At 39.3% G+C, this 20407-nt stretch overlaps 1 protein-coding gene across 1 annotated transcript in view; it reads right to left on the bottom strand.

Moving 5' to 3' along the window:
• The window catches only part of LOC134585412 (hatching enzyme 1.2-like), a 140668-nt gene that overhangs the window by 47470 nt on the left and 72791 nt on the right, over nt 1–20407 (bottom strand). The window contains exons 7-10 of the mRNA XM_063440825.1: nt 12078–12159; nt 11850–11974; nt 11536–11651; nt 10794–11019 (exon numbers count right to left, since the gene is read on the bottom strand). Of these exons, the coding sequence (XP_063296895.1) occupies nt 10794–11019; nt 11536–11651; nt 11850–11974; nt 12078–12159 (549 nt within the window). The remainder of the gene's footprint in view (nt 1–10793; nt 11020–11535; nt 11652–11849; nt 11975–12077; nt 12160–20407) is intronic.

Below are 20407 nucleotides of genomic sequence, written 5' to 3'. Positions count from 1 at the left end.
TACACATCACAGCACTTTACTTTTCACATATACTGTACGTATTAAGATAAGCTTGGTCTAAGCCATATTTCCTTATGCCATATGGTTTTATCCATTCAGGTTACAGTTACTACTAAAAAAACCTATACGGATTGTCAGGTTCAATACCATAATACCAGGTACATACACCTGCTCATGTAGTTATCCATCTCTTACCTACCCTGGAATAGTAATAGTGTACTGGCAATTAGAGTTCTAGGGCCCAATAGGTATTACCCCCTTTTTTCTCTGCATTATGCTTCGGTTAGTGGTCCCGCGAGGCCAACACCCCACCTCACACTCGGAGGCATACACCCCTCGGGCCACTCGTGAGCTAGCCGCCTCGCATTGTATCATAGGGAGGGCCTCACCTGTCACTCCCCTTCCTATTTTCTGGTTACTGTCACCGAGAGGCCAACATCCTGCCACAACCTTCGGTGGCCACACAAAATCCTCTCGCGACAAGCATAGATAGAGCCTCTCAAGCCACTTGGCAACTAGCAGGGCCTCACCAGTCACCAAAAAACACCAAGCCTAATCGTTTCGCCTTACAGCTTAGCTAGCAAGCAAGTACAAGACCCCTGGGTACAAATAATAATTGCAATCTTTATTGTTATTTAAGTTCTTATTTAAGAACTTATTTAAGTTGTTATTTAAGTTCTCAAAAAGATGGTGAAGAATCACCTCTTCCTAGCACCCCGGCTAGAATTGATACACCTTCAAGCAGAGGAGATGTTGCTAGTCCAGCAGCAATCAGATCCTGGACGATCCCACACATTACCACCGACCTAAGGAGGTGACAAATCCCTTACCCCGCCACAGCAAGGAAAGCAGAGTTATTCAAACTCCTACATACATCAATGGACAACACGGAGGCAGGGGAAGGCCCAGCTACACCAACTCAGGTGACACCCAGGCCATGCTAGCCTCACTCAAACTCATGAGCCAAAAAAAACTAAAAACTTATGACAGACTGGCAATCTCGAGTCGGTCACCACAGCCCTCACAAGGCTGGGCCTCACGGTACTGTACAACCAGCACCAAACGAAACTCGGTTACCTGGTAAATCAATTCTTATGACACACAAGACATTAACCCTGCACGTATGATCCCAGCACATTGGGGAAGCAAGGCATATATATGTATGATGATGTATCTGTGATGGTCAGATCCAGGGATTCCAGGTAAATCAGGAACTGACCATCCCTTGGTTGGATTGGCATTTGGAATATGTAGAGATGTTTATTTGTGCAGGTACCCATACAGAAGGGATTTTGTTCCAAACAAATGGACGAGCACTCTCAGGCTCCAGGTACCAGCACCTCTGAACTACCAGAGACAATTGATATGAGTAGTTGCATTGCATATAGACTGTTGCATATATGTTCAAATGGTTCAGGGCACATGACAAACCATGTGTCCCAATACAACTTACAAATAATGTACTCACCATCTGTACACACCAATGCATTTTCAACACTCCTGACTCATCACCCTTCCAGACTTGTAGTAGATTTACTAAAGCTCTGGAGCTTCAAAGGGCTCCCATACAGGTATCATAAATACACATTCAAGGAATATAGCATGCCCTCACTTAGTCAGAACAACAGAACCATTGGCTGTAAACACACTCATAGCCAAGATTTGCAGAGGGGTCTTCCAATCTCCACCATTTACAGCATGGCACCAAACACAAACACATTGGTATTGTCACAAGGAAATCTTCCCTTAAGCAAAGACTAACCATAGACTTATTGGCACCGCACACCTCCGCTACCCCAAGTCTCCACTCCCTCATACCCTCTGAGGAGTTTCCTTACTATACAACACAATTGATCTACCTTTACAGCTATCACTCAAGCATGGGTTGAAGCTTGGTTAAGTAAGACCAATATCATTAACACAGTAAACGGCTACCATCTACCCTACACACTGGCACTTAGATGGCATAAAATGGGCAATCCTTTCCCTGCTCAACTTTCGGGCTACAGATTAGCCTACTATAGATATTCGCATATGCTCTGTGCTGGTTATGATAACATATCCAGAGGCCTTACAGTCATACACTATCTAGAAGACTTCTTGTTGATCAAAGATAACATATTTTTCACTTGAAGCCTCACGGCAGCTTAGTCTGGTTGACCACTTGGGCGTCCCAGTACCCCATGAGAAACAGAAGGCCCAGACACTATCATCACATTACTGGGCATACGACTTGAGTCAGCATCCATACACGCAAGTTACCACAAGAAAAATAGGGAACATTCTCAACTACATAAATCACTACCTCCTGCTTAGTACTTACAACTGCAAGGAACTACAATCCCTTCCAGGTTCCTTAATTTTGCCATGCACACTTTCACATCCAGAGTACTTTCCCCTTTTTTCCACACTTCCAACATGACGATCAGAGGATGTCCCAAGACACCCCAGCAACAGCAGACCTGCACATGGGGGGGATTTCTTAACCACTTGGCATGGTAAAAGCATGTTCCTTCCAGGATTGTCTGACACTTCTCCAACCAGATGGTCAGACACGGCGTCTACCACGGGTTTGGCAGCGATCTACCGGGAACCATTACTTTGGAGCTGTTGGCCATGGCATCCAGGTTTGGAAATGTTTCCACCACCTCAGATCTACCCCATTGTACCAGCTGCTGTGGCATGGGGTAAATCATGGTCAGGGTCATCAATCCATTATTACTCAGACAACTAAGCACATGTCATATCATCAACAAACGCCACTACTCATCCATAAGGTCATGATATTTCTGGGGAACTCACTTGGTTGGCAACTTAGCACATTTCTTTTACTTTCATGTACCAGGCGGGGGTATACATCCCTGCTGACAATTGTCTCATTTATATTCCAGGCATGTTCATCATACGCTTCCTACAGCCACTCATACAGTCACGGACACTCTTCCGTTACAGAGACAAAATCATGCATTAGACATACTCATGCAGCATAGCATGCACTATCCCACCTAGCACTTTCGTCCCATACTTGTAAAACGCATAACACAGCTTTTCACCTGACTTAAAGAATCTCATTGGAACACGACATAGCTCAACCTGTGTCATAACATTCCTCCTAGGTTTTGCTTCTTTTTGCCACCTTAAACTTAAACTAGCTCACAGACCATGAATTATATATTTTACAGGCATTCAACAACACAGGATAACCTATGGCCAAAACTACCATAATTTCATGCTATCATACCAGACAAGAATATACTCAGAGGTTGTCAGGAATCCGTTCCCCCACGTTCCTCTCAGAAATTACCAATAGCCATCGAACTTTTCATCCTTATCGGACCTATTAGATCTATAACCATTCAATTATATTACCAAGTCGGCCATTACCAGCCATGCACATTGCCTTTTATGCCTTTCTCAGGCCAGAGAATCCACTACCATCACCACCACTCAGACATATCATTGTCTTTAACAATCCCACGTACCTAAACACATATATCATTACCTATTGGCTCTACCACATTCCGAAACGAGTCAACACGCACCAACAGTAGAGATAACATACTATCCTACCCACAACAAATGGTGTCCACTTTCGGTCCTAGATTCCTACCTTCAAAATCCTTCCAGGAATTAAATACTGTAATGCATTTAAGGAAATGTCTGGTTAATTTGTATATATTTGTTGACTGTATTAAATTTTTGATTATTCATTTTTGCCCTCTTTATTTACAGGCCTACCGTATCGTCGGTATCGGCACACCACAACCGACTTGCTCCCTTTATACTATCCTACGCTTATGCTGGATCCTTACTCCATATATGGCTATTTGCCTCTTGCACAAATAAATAAATATATATATATATATATATATATATATATATATATATATATATATATATATAAACGCCAAAAAACAGCTGCTCACCGGCCTTTAAAAGTTCCAATATTTTATTAAGTATAAGTTAAAATAAGAGACCTGGTCTCTTATTTTAACTTATACTTAATAAAATATTGGAACTTTTAAAGGCTGGTGAGCAGCTGTTTTTTTGGCGTACTGTACTATTGTAGTCCAGGCTATGGCACCCGGCACATTGGATATCTACTAAACGTGAGTGCGGGGGATATTGGATTTATTTATATATATATATATATATATATATATATATATATATATATATAATTTATGTGTGTGTGTATATTATTAGTATTATTATTATTATTATTATTATTATTGCCATTTATATAGCGCCAACAGATTCCATAGTGCTTTACAATATTCTGAGAGGGGGGATTTAACTATAAATATTACAATTAAAAGAAAACTTACAGGAACAATAGGTTGAAGAGGACCCTGCTCAAACGAGCTTACAGTCTATAGGAGGTGGGGTATAAAACACATTCGGACAGGAAATATCAATATAATAAGGTGGGAGTGAAGCAGAGCTGGAGGAGAGAGTAAAGTGCTGCCCTTTTAGAGAGAGCAAGAGACAAGTGTGTAAGGTAGAGGTTACTCCGGGAGGCCATAAGCATTCCTAAAGAGATGGGTTTTAAGGCACTTCTTAAAGGATTGAAGACTAGGGGAGAGTCTGATGGGGGTAGGTGGGTTATTCCATAGGAAGGGAGCTGCCCGGGAGAAGTCCTGCAAGCGCGGGTTGGCTGTACAGGTGCGAGCAGCGGACAGGAGAAGATCACGGGCAGAGCGGAGGGACCGAGAAGGGGCATACCTATGGATTTGTGAAGAGATATGAGGGGCTAGAATTGTTCAGTTGCTTTATATGTAATGGTTAGTACTTTGAATTGACTCCTATAGGATACAGGAAGCCAATGTCAGGACTGACAGAGGGGTGAGGTGTGAGAGGACCGACTAGAGAGGAAAATCAGTCTGGTGGCAGCAATTATTACAGACTGTAGTGGAGCAATACGGCTTTTGGGAAGACAAATCAGGAGAGGGTTACAATAATCCATGTGGGAAATTACTAGAGCATGGACAAGCTCCTTGGTAGCATCTTTTGTAAAAAAGGGGCGGATGCGGGCTATGTTTGGAATCTACAAGATTTGGCAACAAATTGGATGTGAGGCTCAAAGGTGAGGCCAGAGTCAAGTATGACGCCAAGACAGAGCGCTTGCAAGGATGGACTTATGTGGATACCACTGACTTGAAGGAAGAGCGAGAGAGGAGGATCAGTATTAGGAGGGGGAAATACAAGGAGTTTAGTTTTATAGAGATTGAGTTTTAGAAAGCGGGAGGACATCAGAGATGGAAGAATTGCAAGCAGTGACACGTTGCAGGATGGCAAGGGGAGAGGTCTGTGGAGGAGAGATATAACTGGGTGTCATCAGCGTACAGGTGGTAGTGGAATCCAAAAGAGGCAATATGTTTGCCAAGAGAGGTAGTATAAAGAGAAAATAGAAGGGGACTGTAACGGATCACCTGGCACCCCAACTGGGTACCTCCATTGATAGATGCTCCTAGTGCTTCCCAAGCACTCCACTTGACACCATAAGCCCTGCAGCTTGGTTGGGGTCTTGCCGTCTCTTACCCACCCTGGATCTTCGACCAGGCTCCAGGCTCCAGTGGGTGAACCTCTCTCTTCCTTCAGAGAATGAAGCAGGATAAAGCTCTTAAAAGAGCTTAGTGATTATAGCCAGGGGAGTATACAGCATATAGCAATCCCCAGTGTAGATGCAGCCTTTTCCCCCACACATGAGACAAGGCTCTATGTTGAGGGTAAAACATGAACTCAGCAGTCTGATGGTTTATTGTCTCTTATATACAGGTTTTTCCCACAAGGTTACCACCCACGTGGACTTTGTTGAACACAGGATACAAAGTTACAACGCCAGTCTGGCCCACGCAGAGGCACCCACACCTCAGTGGCCTCTCTCTCCCCTTGGACCAACACATAGAGCGAGCCTCTCATACCGCTTGGCAACTAACAGGGCCTCACCTGTCACCCTCATTAGTTGAATTCTTCACCACTGCCAGTACGTTATATGGATCATACTAATGGTGACTTTGTATAAATCGTATGTCTCAAGTCCCCAAGTCACTGGGGGACTATCTCTACCCAACACCCCTGCAAGGTCTGGGCTACATCTCGTCGAGTAGACACAGTTAGTCCAGCATTCCTTAGAGCCAGGACAACTCCATGAATCACAGGTGGACATCATCCTCTTGTACATTATATTTACCTGAACCAGTTAGGGATTCGTCAGGTATTTCATGTCATATCCAAGTAATATTGAGGTATTGTAGAATATATGTATGTATGTATGTATGTATGTATGTATGTATGTATGTGTGTGTGTATATATGTATATATATATATATATATATATATATATGTGTGTATATATGTATATATGTATAATATGTATGTGTGTGTGTACTCTGGGCTTTCTTCAGGATCAAAAGTTACATACATCTGACAAATGTGAACTGAGCATACTTATATACTGTAAGTGAAAGTGTATAAGTGATAAACTCACCGCAGCTGTTATTACCACCCGATCGGCGTCCTGCTGTTCACAATGTGCATGTGCAGAAGCAGCCAATGTAGACTGCACTGCGGTGTGATGTTGCACGCATCTCCTCGGCAACCAAAAAATATTGCCGCACTGCCATGGTAACCTGTAGAAGCCATGCGGGCGGCACAATAACACACCGATTGGTGCAGTAAAGCTGTTGGAGTTGGAAAAAATGAATAGAAACTGCCTAATGTCAAAATATTATTGCTGAATACACAAAAAAAATTTTTTATATATATACACAAAGTGAATTTGTGATATAGTAAAATTGGCTAAACAGTACATATGCATCACTAGTGGAAACGTACCAAGTGTACTGTTAAATTTAAAGTGATATGTTGTATTTGTGTTGCTGGATATTGGTGTACTACATAAAAAAGCTGTAATACAGTAAAGTGCCCAAATAGTAATGTGTGAGTGTTGATAAAGTGCTTGTGCAGAATCTATATCTAAATGCCAATATAGAAAATACATTACTTATTATTAATTAATTTTAACTTAAAATGCTACATGCAAACGAATTGTGATGGATGACATATTGTCCCGTAAAAGGAGCTATTTGAAGTGATAGATCGTGTATAAAAACAACGTGTAATAGCTGATCCTAAGTTTCAAATAGATAGGCTATACTTAGATTGGGCTATTAATAATAAGTTATGCATTTTCTATATTAGCATTTAGATATAGATTCTGCACAAGCACTTTATCAACACTCACACATATCTGCCATCCTGAAGAAGGCTCCAGATGTGAGCCGAAACGTTGATATTATTTTGTATATGAATTAAAAGTTAAATTTTACTTTACAAAGACCCTGGAGTGCATTCCGTTTTTTGGATACCTATGATTTTTGCTAGATTCGCAGCAGGCATCACAGTCATTATATACCTGGAGTGCAAGCACCTTGGATATGGATGGGGATATATATATATATATATATATATATATATATATATATGTGTGTGTGTGTGTGTGTGTGTGTGTGTGTATCTCTCTATTCTTTATATATAAATAAAAATAATTGCATTTAATTTGCAAGCACTGCGACAAAAGTACCCTCTTCACTGGGATTTGGAGAGGCCTGCTTGCCAGCCTCTTGCCCTGTGACTATGGCCCCCTTTAAATTATTGGGTCTTAAGGCACTTGGGACAGAACCCTCTGTCCTATATTGCATTGTTTGCCTTAATTGCTTGGATTTTACATTCCCCCTGGTGTATTTGTATTTTGGTTTGTGCAGTTCTAACTTCTATTATAGCCAGGATAATGTTGTGCAATCAGACAAACAAACTGCCGAACGACCGACCACCCTGCATGTGGAGTGTGCGGCTTGTTAACCACCCGGAAGCTGTGGTTAACCGCAGCTTAATTGGTGAACGACTGGGTGGTCGGCGTTCGTATGAACGAACATGTGGTTGCCATTTTATTTAGCCAAACACGCTCAGCTGTGTTTTGTCTTTGAACGTCTGGAACTATAAACGGCTACGATTTCCCACGAACACCGCTGAGACTTCCACCCTCTGTGCGTTCAGCTAAATCCATATGAACAGAGCGCTATTCTAGGAGAACAAACGAACGAACAAGACATTTTCAATTAAGCTATGCACGAACAGATCCGTGCAATTTGTACCTTATTTGAAGGAGAAGATAGACTGGCCTCACAGCCTAAATCTGTGGAACTGTTTTGGGCATGAAAGCCATGCTTGCGGTCAGTCAAACGTGACTTCCATAAAACTTTTGAACACCTGCTCTGATCTGGGTGATTTTTGGATCCAGGGATGTAGGATTTATGGGGATATGTTTGGGTAAAAATTTATATTTTCTGCCTGTGGTAATTGAGTTATTTCTTACTTTAAATATTTAATGTGTTGTAGGATTGTCATTGTGATATGAATATTATACATTTTTATTCAAAGTACTTCCAGAACACAGACACTGAGGGACCTTACCTAGGCCTATATTAGCAACAGACTTTAATTGTATATGAATGGTATACACATATGGCTCTTATTAAGAATGATGGATGAAGGCCTGTTGATAGTAACTTTTGACTTAGGTCAAAGGTTACTATCAACAGGCCTTCATCCATCATTTTTGCAAGCCAGACTCCCTGTGAAGGCTCATGTTTCTAAAGGCATTTATTTATTTAACCATATATATGGAACTCTTTGTGTAACTTATATTTTACCACCTAAATATAATGTATGGCTTTAATTATAGATTGGACAACCCTTTTTCTATGATGGCCACTTATTTTAAAGTAGCAGGCAAACCTTATGTAAATGTCTCTATGTAACTGAAATTTGAACATATAAAAAAACCTTTGCAGTTGCAAAAAGTGCAAAAGTCAAAGTTTAAAGGCATCAGAACCTAAGGCACAGCCCCTGGGCAGATCCCAGTCCCTGTAAAGGCCAAATATATGTTCCTTAAATAAATGTTAACTTTAACTCTCATATACTACGGCATTCCTTTTAATGTGTACAGTGTACAAACCTGTGTATCGATGCATGTTTGTATTGGAGTCTGAATGCACTCGTGCATGTCGGGATGACTACATGTGCTTTTTTGTATATAGTGTTAGTGTGGATATGTGTGGATAATGGATATGTGTATTGATCATTAGTGTGTGACTGCATGTATAGGGGTGTGGATTATTCTTTTTAAAAAATCTACTTGTCCAAGGGACAAGTATCCCTTGCCTAGAGCCATGGACAAAAATAGTTGATCCAGAAATATTCTACTTTTTTTTTTTATTTTAAAATTTGGATTTACTTTGCAAAGATTCTAAATTTAGTCTCTCTCTTTGTCATAGTGTGTGTGCTGGTTGCATGTGTTGTATGCTGCCTGTATGTATGTAATGTGTTTGTGGCTTGTCTGTATGTACAGCTTGTGTATGTGTGTAGAGGGCTGTATTTTTAAGTAATGTGATTCAGACGTTTGCTCTCTACAATTTGAATATATTGTGCATGTATAAACAATGCTTGTAAAAAATGTACATTGGCTCACACAACCACTGACCCACACACCGTCATTCTGACACAATCACTGACTCACACGAACACTGACCCACACACTGTCATTCTGATACCATCGCTGACTCACACACTGCCATTCTGACACCATCACTGACTCACACACTGTCACAGTTCACATTGAAATTTGACAGATTAGTTATGTTGCCTTTGAGACCGTATGGTAGCCCAGGAATTAGAATTACCCCCATGATGGCGTACTATTTGCAAAACTAGACAACCCAAGGTATTGCAACTGGGGTATGTCCAGACTTTTTTAGTAGCCACTTAGTCACAAACACTGGCCAAAGTTAGCATTCATATATTTATTTACTTGCATTTTTCACACAAAAACAAATATGAATGCTAACTTTGGCTAAAGTTAGGGGAAAGTGGGGAATTTACTATTAGTGCTGCTTACTGATAGTTAGCGGTTAACGGTAAAAAAAAAAGTTTATAAACATTTTAAAAGCATAAAAAAAGTTTTAAAAAGTACACAATTTTATTAATAAATGCTCATTACCACTACACCTGGAACAAACTATTGAAAAAATGTCAAAGGTACATATGGGGGTATTCCTATACTCCGACGGCAGTGCTGAGCAACCTATAAAGTATTATACTGCCATAGCACACATAAGGTTTGCAAAATACTCACTGTGTGGGCCACAAATGCAGGAAAAAAAGCTTATTAGCACTACACTTGGTACAAAATAGTGAAAAAATTGTCCCACACATTTTGTGGCATTTGTTTTATAATTAATGAGAATTTATCTATGTATACGTGACAAAACATTAAAGCCCTTTTTAGCCTCTAAAAAACTGTATATAATATCTGATGGTGCAATAAATGAGAGAGATGCAAATGAAACGGAAAAAAATGGCTTGTGTCCTTAAGGGTAAGATAAGCTGTTGAAGCTATGTCCTTAAGGGGTTAATGTATTTCCAACAAGCCAGTGTTATGTTTTTGTATTAGAAACCAATCAAAAAGCGTTATCTAACAACTCCTATAGAAGATAACGTAAACTGATGATCACTACATAGTATGTTGATTTTAGTAATGTCAGAAGGAAAGTCACAGTCTCTACCTGTAACAGGAACTTTATGCTCTCCTGGCCCAGCGAGGAGGGAGGGAGCCATATCTGACAGACCTAAAGTCAAACCATTCTAAAACCGTATATTTACTGCATGATATTGAGGTTATGGTATTGGTGTATTCCTTTAACATATTTTGCATTGATGGAAAGAAAATGTACCTTCTTTATAGATAACTTTAAATTTGCTTTGAGAAGGTTTCTGATTGCTCACAAACTCCATCAACAGGTTATTATTAGAAGAAACTAGAGGGGGTATTATTGTAGACCCACAGGCCCGGTCCTGAATAAGTGATGCGTCACGACTGTCACCATCATAGATTTTCAAGTAAGAGTCACTGCACCCAGCAGATTGTGGGATATTGACGTCCCTGAATTCCAGATAAACCTGAGTACAGAATATACAGCTCAGTTACATCAATGTGTATGGAATAATGAGCATGAAAATACATTAATATGAAAGATGGTAGAAGTTGCTGTATTCAGACTATTTGAAAATACCAATGAACAAATTAGAATACAGATTTGAATTAAAGTGTTCCATTTAAGAGGCTTTCCCTGTATCAATCATTGTCCTGTATCAACTGCTTTTCTCAATGTCATGGCTTCTTTTCTATAGTTACATTAAAAAACAGATATCCTAGAATTTTAATATGCATTCCTAAATGTGCTTCCGAGAGGTATTTTCTGGTAAAGCGATTTCTAATAATTCATTATCAGCCCTTTTATACACCAAACATCTTATAATGTTTAATACAACTAGTAAACAATTTGGCATTCCAATCATAAGGTATCTTTCCCAAATTGCATCCAAATGCCTAAAAATTGGAATGTCCACGTTTAGGAGATCAAAACACTAATTGTGACTGGGAACATTGAATTTATACATTAGTTTTATATTAACCTTACGGGACGATTGAGCCTGAAAAAACCAGACACAGGTGTTATCTGGTCCAAAGATGATGTTGTCAGTTGAGATAGAGCCTGAATTAAACAGTGTAAATTTTGTCCGACATATATCTGAAAAACAGAAAATTTAGATTTTGTTTAAAAAAATTGTAGAAATGTCACAATGTCACAATTTTACAAACAAACAATAGCTATTTCCAATTCTCTTGGCACGTGACATTACAATATTTTCAGTTTATAACAATTTTGAATGCCCATTAGTTCTCTTGCCAGTTTTAGAAACAGTATACTTAATGAACAAAAACTTACTGCAATGATATGCTGTGTTTAATTTCTTTAAATCCAGACTACTCATCCCATTTCTCTGTCCAATAGCTACATTAGGATCAGGTTTTGGGATTATAGTATATCCATCGTTGATGCTGAAAGCATATCTGTAAAGAAAGAGATGACTTTATGTGGTTGTGTAGATTCAACAGAGAAATGGAATACATTATAACAAAGCTGCTAACATCTCGAATTTAGAGTTCAACCTACCGTGGATAATGCATAACTGAGCCATAATCATACGGGAAGCCCAAATTATTTGTCGTTGCCGCAATAAAGTTGCCTTTATAATCTGCACATAAAATATAGGTGTAAGCAATATATACAGTCAGAACACTCATTGCAAGGAACTTACACAACTTAGAGATTGGTTTTGTATCAAACTGCAATTCATTCAAATTTGGGCGGATCTGATGTCTGGTCGAATTTCTGATAAAAACTGAAATACAGTTGTGCTCAAATGTTTGCATACCCTGGCAGAAATTGTGAAATTTTGGCATTGATTTTAAAAATATGACTAATCATGCAAAAAAAAAAAAATTTATTAAAGGATATTGATTATATAAAGTCTTTTATCAACACATAGTCGTTCCTTAACCCGTTAACGCTGTTACGGCGTTCTATGCCATCCCGCTTTAAGTGGGCTTTAAAGCCGTTGCGACGGCATAGAACGTCGTAACAGCTTTGAGCCCTGGAGCGCCCGGTATACTCACCTTCGTCCAGGCAGCCCCCCCACGGCAAAATAAGCTCCCGGGGGCCATGTGATCGCTCTCAAAGATCTGCCTGGATCTGCCAGCAGGGGGACTGTCTGAAATGTCAGACAGTCCCCCTGCTGGTGGGATCTGTAAAAAAAAAAATATTAGACATGTGTAAAATTAAAATAAATATATTTATATATATATATATATATATATATATATATATATATATATATATATGTATATATATATATATATATATATAATATATATATACATATTAAATATATTTAACGTCATGCATAGTGTATTTTAATACTAATATAAGTACATATATTAGTATTAAAATACACTTAGAATGACGTTACATATATATAATATACATATATTATATATATAATAGATATATACACATATATTATATATATAAATACGTATAATTACAATAATAAATAAATAAAATAATATTAATAAATAAAATATTGAAACAAAATTTAATATAAATTATATATACGTATGTAATTTCATTCTAACTGTATTTTGTTATTAATATATATATATATATATATATATATATATATATATATTGGTAACAAAATACACTTAGAATGACATTCTATATATATATCTATCTATATATAATGTCAGGGTATTTATATAAGCAGACATTTTGTGCTATGATAGAAATTAAAAGTGTATATTCTGGAGTCACTTTGAACAGACCAGACTCCATTTTGTTATTTTCAAGCTAACAAAAGACACAAGATTTCTATCCTTTCTGTTACACTAACTACTGAGCCAGAGCTAAGAATGTCTTGTATAAACAAACCAAGTGATAAGAGACTGTCTAATTGCTAATGGAATAGAATAAATTCTAAACCCAGACATAGGTGACAGAGAAGATTAAATAATGTAATTTTACTTTTTATATGTACAAGATTCCCATTGTAATTTAAGGTGAAACTTAGTTCACAAACTGTCATATTAGAAATTATAGCAGAATTTGCAGACACATAGTCTGAAGAAAGCCCAAAGAAACCGTTTGATCTGACAGAAAACATGACTTATAGGCAACATGTAGATAAGCCAAAATGACGTCAAAATAGCCACCAGGAAAAGTTAACTCTTTCCTGGATAGCTATGTTTAGTGGGACGAGACTGCCATCTATAGTCCAAATACTAAAATGGTTATCTAGAAGGGAACCAAACACCTAGTGTTGCTATTGGTTCATAAACTAGTGACGAACAGAGAATCTGTTGCTTTAAAAGTTAAGACAAAGGGAACAGGGGGTCATTCAGAGAATCAAAAGAAAATCAAGAGCAGAGAAAGCAGTCGGGGGCAAAAGGCTAAGAAACAGGCTAAGAAAGAAAAGACAGAGAAACATTCCTGGACACTTAGCTACCTGAGAACATCTGGTGAGAAAATCTATTTAACTGGTAAATATACTGGTTTCATTTAATTAATTTAAATTACTTAAAATTTTCTAATAGCATGATATATGACTGGATAAATCACGATCAGATTTCGATATTTATAAATCTTAGTTAATAAGAAATACATTATTAAATTGTTTTATTCTGCAGATTAAAAAAAACAATAATTCTGTATTTATGTGACATATCACATGTTAGCATATCGTGATATTTATCCAGCTGTATTGATTTGCTATAAAATAAGATTAAATATCTGTCTAGGCAAATTAACAAAATATCAGCTTGTAGAATTATGTAGATTTCTTCTCTTTGGATCGATCCAGGAAATGACTAATGACTGGTTTAATGTTATTTTATTTAAAATTACATAAGAATAGATCTTAAATGCCTAGAAGAGGTCTAGCCAGCATTGAAAGGGTTATTCTGTCAGCTAAAGTTTTTACGACTTCACGCTGCATTCTAAGGAATTCTGTTCTCTCTTTGAAACTTTTTCTTTGTCTCTGTGAAAGACAGTCATAAATCTTCTTAACAGCTATGCTGTAGATTCTATACTGTATTAACCAGTGGAAGTTTATATTACCATATTGTATTGCATATTCATGTTATACTGAATATTCATTGATTATTGTCACGCATGTTACTCATTATTATTATTTAAATTGTTAAAAATAAATTGTATCTATTTTTATAAACAATTTGTGATTTTATTTATATGGTATACATTTCACTTACACGATACGTTCTTTGGGATCTGAGAATTTAAATAGTGAGAAATTCTCTCTGTTTACTATTATTATCCCATAAATATCCCCACAATAAAATGCAAATAACCGCAAATATATATATATATATATATATATATATATATATATATATATATATATATATATATAGATAAATACATATAATTACATAAAAGATTACATTAGTATACACATAGAATTTAAATACCTATAAATGCATATATATTAAAATTATACGTGTATATTTAAGTAATCTTTTAACATAATTAGGTGATTTGATTAATTCAAATTTGATTGACATACCTGCTAACACAGGGAGAAAGTGCAGATAATTTAATTTGCAAGCACTATATTTGACCCTGTAACTCTCCAAGACACCATAAAACCTGTACATGGGGGGTACTGTTTTACCCGGGAGACTTCGCTGAACTCAAATATTAATGTTTCATACTGGTAAATTGTATTACAATGATGATATTTTAAGTAAAAGTGAAGTTTTTTGCATTTTTTACAAACGAACGGCACTTTTATGGAATATATTATTATTGTAATATGTTTTACTGTTTTAAAACACTAATATTTGTGTTTAGTGAAGTCTCCCGAGAATAACAGTACCCCCATGTACAGGTTTCATGGTGTTTTGGAAAGTCACATATAAGGCTTGCATTTTATTTTTTCGACATTGAAATTTGCCAGATTGGTTATGTTGCCTTTGAGAGCGTATGGTAGCCCAGGAATGACAATTACCACCATGATGGCATACCACTTGCAAAAGTAGACAACCCAAGGTATTGCAAGTGGGGTATGTCCAGTCTTTCTTAGTAGCCACTTAGTCACAAACACTGGCCAAATATTCGTTTTTTGCTTTTTTAACACAAAAACAAATATGAACGCTAACTTTGGCCAGTGTTTGTGACTAAGTGGCTACTAAAAAAGACTAAACATACCCCACTTACAATACCTTTGGTTGTCTACTTTTTCAAATGGTATGCCATTATGGGGGTCATTCTCATTCCTGGGCTACCACACCGTCTCAAAGGTAACATTACCAATCTGGCAAATTTCTATTTGAAAATGGAACGTTCTATATTTGACCCTGTAACTTTCCAAAACACCATAAAACCTGTTAATTGGGGGTACTGTTGTACTTGTGAGACATCGCTGATTACAAATATGTGCATTTTTGTGCAGTATTATGACATTCACAGATAAAATGTCAGACGGAAATATAAATTTTAAAAAAAATCTTATTTTCTCACAATTTTATTCATAATGAATTATGTTCCATATATGAATAGTTAATGATAAATTAAAGCCCTGTTTCTCCTGAACAAAATTATATATAACAAGTGTGGGTGCATATAATATGAAAGAGGGGAACTACGGGTGAACAGACATATAGCGCAAATTCCAGTTTTTGTTTACGTTTTCTTTTGATCAGAACGTGCACTATTGACTCCGTCCTGAAGGGGTTAAGGATGGCGGCGACGCCATCCTTAGTACTTGCCTGATCGCCGGCGGGCATCCCAGGCAGTCCCCCTGCGGCTGATCCGGCCATCCCGGGCCATGTGATCATGATTACGTTGTGATCACATGGATAGAATAGTCGTCCACAGCAGTGTCTGCAGGGGGCCTGCCTGAAATTAAATATTCATATTAAATTACATTTATCATGCAATTATATATATTTAATTGCAAGGAGGACTGCAGTGGTTGACGTGGCTGAAGATGCTGGACCAGGAGGAGGATGGCGGCTTTGAGTTTGTTTGCTGCTTGTACTCATGTGTTGATCCCATAGGCGTTTGTGATGTGCGATCATGTGCCTATGCAAAACAGTTGAACCTAGGTGGGTGTTGGACTTCCAACGACTCAGTTTCTTTTGGCACAGGTTGCAAATGGCATCGCTGTTGTGAGAGGCAGACACACGAAAAAAATGCCACACTGCTGAGCTCTGCAATGACAGCATTCTGGTGGTGGACACAACATGTGTTGATTGGCGTGCTGTCGGGCTGACCCTGGGTGCCGATGCATGCTGTCTGACTGTGCCACTAGCTCCTTGCAATGACCTCCCCCTGCTTCCAACTTGTCTCCTCCTCCTCCTCTCTGTCTCCCCATCTGAACTTTCGCCCTGTTCTTCTTCTTGCCGAGCGGGCACCCACGTGACATCCATGGACGCATCGTCATCATCAACTGCTTCACTTGTATCTGACAACTCAGCAAAGGAAGCAGCAGCGGGTACAACATCATCATCATCACACCGTACGTCCATGTGTGTAATGCTGCCTGTAGATATCCCCGTTATCCACATCCTCTGGCAATAATGGTTGCGCATCACTCATTTCTTCAAACAGTGTGTAAATAACTCCTCTGACATACCAAGTGAAGCGGCTGTCGTGCTAGTGTTGGTGGCAGGCGGGTGAGTGGTATCTTGAGAGGTGCCCGAAGCTAAGCTGGAGGAGGATGGTGCGTCAAGGTTCCGAGCAGAAGCTGTAGAAGATTGGGTGTCCTGTGTTAGCCAGTCAACTATGTCCTCAGAACTGGGCATTATTCTAGGGCCAAAGGGAATCACAGCACCACGACCACGATGGGCCCTGCGGGGTGGCCTGCCTCTGCCTGTCATTTTTTTGGGGATTAGTGGTACTATGCGTGCAAGCTACTGTGAGACCAGATATGAGTGGCAATGTGCACTGGCAGAGGTTGGCAGAGTACACGCTGTAGGCCTGACACCCGCTTGAAGACAACTAACTGCTATTTAATCTATAACAGTGGAAAAAGTTTTTTGGTTTTAAATGCACGCTACAGAGACACCAGATATGAGTGGCAAAGTACACTGGCAGAGGTTGGCAGAGTACACGCTGAAGGCCTGACACCCATACGCTTGCAGAAAGCTAACTGCTATAAGCTTTCAGTGAAAAACTTTTTTTTCTTTTTAAAGGCACGCTAATGTGACACCAGATATGAGTGGCAAAGTACACTGGCAGAGGTTGGCAGAGTACACGCTGAAGGCCTGACACCCACTTTAAAGACACTGACTGCTATTAGCTTACAGTGAAAAACTTGTTTTCTTTTTAAAGGCATGCTATAGAGACACCAGATATGAGTGGCAAAGTACAGTGGCAGAGGTTAGCAGAGTACACGCTGAAGGCCTGACAGCCAGAAGCTTGCAGACAACTAACTGCTATTAACTTACAGTGAAAAGTTTTTTTATTTTTAAAGGCACGCTATAGAGACACCAGATATGAGTGGCAAAGTGCACTTGCAGAGGTTGGCAGAGTAAATGCTGAAGGCCTGACACACGATTTAAGGACACTGACTGCTATTAGCTTACAGTGAAAAACTTTTTTTTTTCTTTTTAAAGGCACGCTATAGTGACACCAGATATGAGTGGAAAAGTACACTGGCAGAGGTTGGCAGAGTACACGCTGAAGGCCTGACACCCAGACGCTTGCAGACAACTAACTGCTATTAGCTTACAGTGAAAACCTTTTTTTCTTTTTAAAAGCATGCTATTTTGACACCAGAAATGAGTGGCAAAGTACACTGGCAGAGGTTGGCAGAGTACACGCTGAAGGCCTGACACCCAGACGCTTGCAGACAACTAACTGCTATTAGCTTACAGTGAAAAACGTTTTTTCTTTTTAAAGGCACCCTATTTTGACACCAGAAATGAGTGGCAAAGTACACTGGCAGAGGTTGGCAGAGTACACGCTGAAGGCCTGACACCCGCTTTAAGGACACTGACTGCTATTAGCTTACAGTGAAAAACTTTTTCTCTTTTTAAAGGCACGCTATAGAGACACCAGATATGAGTGGCAAAGTGCACTTGCAGAGGTTGGCAGAGTAAATGCTGAAGGCCTGACACACGATTTAAGGACACTGACTGCTATTAGCTTACAGTGAAAAACTTTTTTTTTCTTTTTAAAGGCACGCTATAGTGACACCAGATATGAGTGGAAAAGTACACTGGCAGAGGTTGGCAGAGTACACGCTGAAGGCCTGACACCCAGACGCTTGCAGACAACTAACTGCTATTAGCTTACAGTGAAAACCTTTTTTTCTTTTTAAAAGCATGCTATTTTGACACCAGAAATGAGTGGCAAAGTACACTGGCAGAGGTTGGCAGAGTACACGCTGAAGGCCTGACACCCAGACGCTTGCAGACAACTAACTGCTATTAGCTTACAGTGAAAAACGTTTTTTCTTTTTAAAGGCACCCTATTTTGACACCAGAAATGAGTGGCAAAGTACACTGGCAGAGGTTTGCAGAGTACACACTAAAGGCCTGACACCCACTTTAAGGACACTTTCTGCTATTAGCTTACAGTGAAAAACTTTTTTTCTTTTTAAAGGCACGCTATAGAGACACCAGATATGAGTGGCAAAGTACACTGGCAGAGGTTGGCAGAGTACACGCTGAAGGCCTGACACCCAGACGCTTGCAGACAACTAACTGCTATTAGCTTACAGTGAAAAACTTTTTTTCTTTTTAAAGGCACGCTATTTTGACACCAAAAATGAGTGGCAAAGTACACTGGCAGAGGTTGGCAGAGTACACGCTGAAGGCCTGACACCCGCTTTAAGGACACTGACTGCTATTAGCTTACAGTGAAAAACATTTTTATTTTTAAAGGCACGCTATAGAGACACCAGATATGAGTGGCAAAGTACACTGGCAGAGGTTTGCAGAGTACACGCTGAAGGCCTGACACCCACACGCGTGCAGACAACTAACTGCTATTAGTTTACAGTGAAAAACTTTTTTTCTTTTTAAAGGCACGCTATTGTGACACCAGATATGAGTGGCAAAGTACACTGGCAGAGGTTGGCAGAGTACACGTTGAAGGCCTTACACCCACACGCGTGCAGACAACTAACTGCTATTAGCTTACAGTGAAAAACTTTTTTTCTTTTTAAAGGCACGCTATAGAGACACCAGATATGAGTGGCAAAGTACACGGGCAGAGTTTGGCAGATTCCACGTTGAAGGCCTGACACCCAGACGCTTGCAGACAACTAATGTTTTGTTTTTAAATGCAAGCTTAAGCTATTGTGACACCAGATATGAGTGGTGGCACTGGGCAAGTGGGCACAGTATCCACTTTGAGCCTGGCACAGAAGCTGGCAGGCAGGCAGGCAACTGCAATTACATTACACAAAAAAAAAAAAGCAGACTGATGTTCTAGCCCTAAAAATGGCTTTTTGGGGTGCTGTCCTTACAGCAGAGATCAGAGTCCTTCAGGACTGTAGTGGACACTGAATACACTAGCCTAGCTATCAGTTTCCCTATCAAATGAGCATCAGCTACACTTTCCCTCCTCTATCTAAGAATGCAGCTTCAGAATGAATCTAAAATGGATGCTGTACAGGAGGTGGGAGGGTCTGGAAGGGAGAGTCTGCTGCTAATTTGCTGGAATGTGTCTGCTGACCGTGAGGCACAGGGTCAAAGTACTCAATGATGACGAATAGGGGGCGGATCGAACCGCGCATGTGTTCGCCCGCCGTGGCGAACGCGAACACGCTATGTTCGCCAGGAACTATTCGCCAGCGAACAGTTCGGTACATCACTAATTAAGAAGTGGAAAATTTAGGGATCTCTTGCTATCAAGCCAAGGCCAGGTAGATCAAGAAAGAGTTCAGCCACAACTGCCAGAATAATTGTTCAGGA

The sequence above is a fragment of the Pelobates fuscus genome, chromosome 2 (assembly GCF_036172605.1).
Source record: "Pelobates fuscus isolate aPelFus1 chromosome 2, aPelFus1.pri, whole genome shotgun sequence".
In the NCBI taxonomy this organism is placed as follows: domain Eukaryota; kingdom Metazoa; phylum Chordata; class Amphibia; order Anura; family Pelobatidae; genus Pelobates; species Pelobates fuscus.
This window is presented reverse-complemented; position numbering and strand designations above follow the sequence as displayed.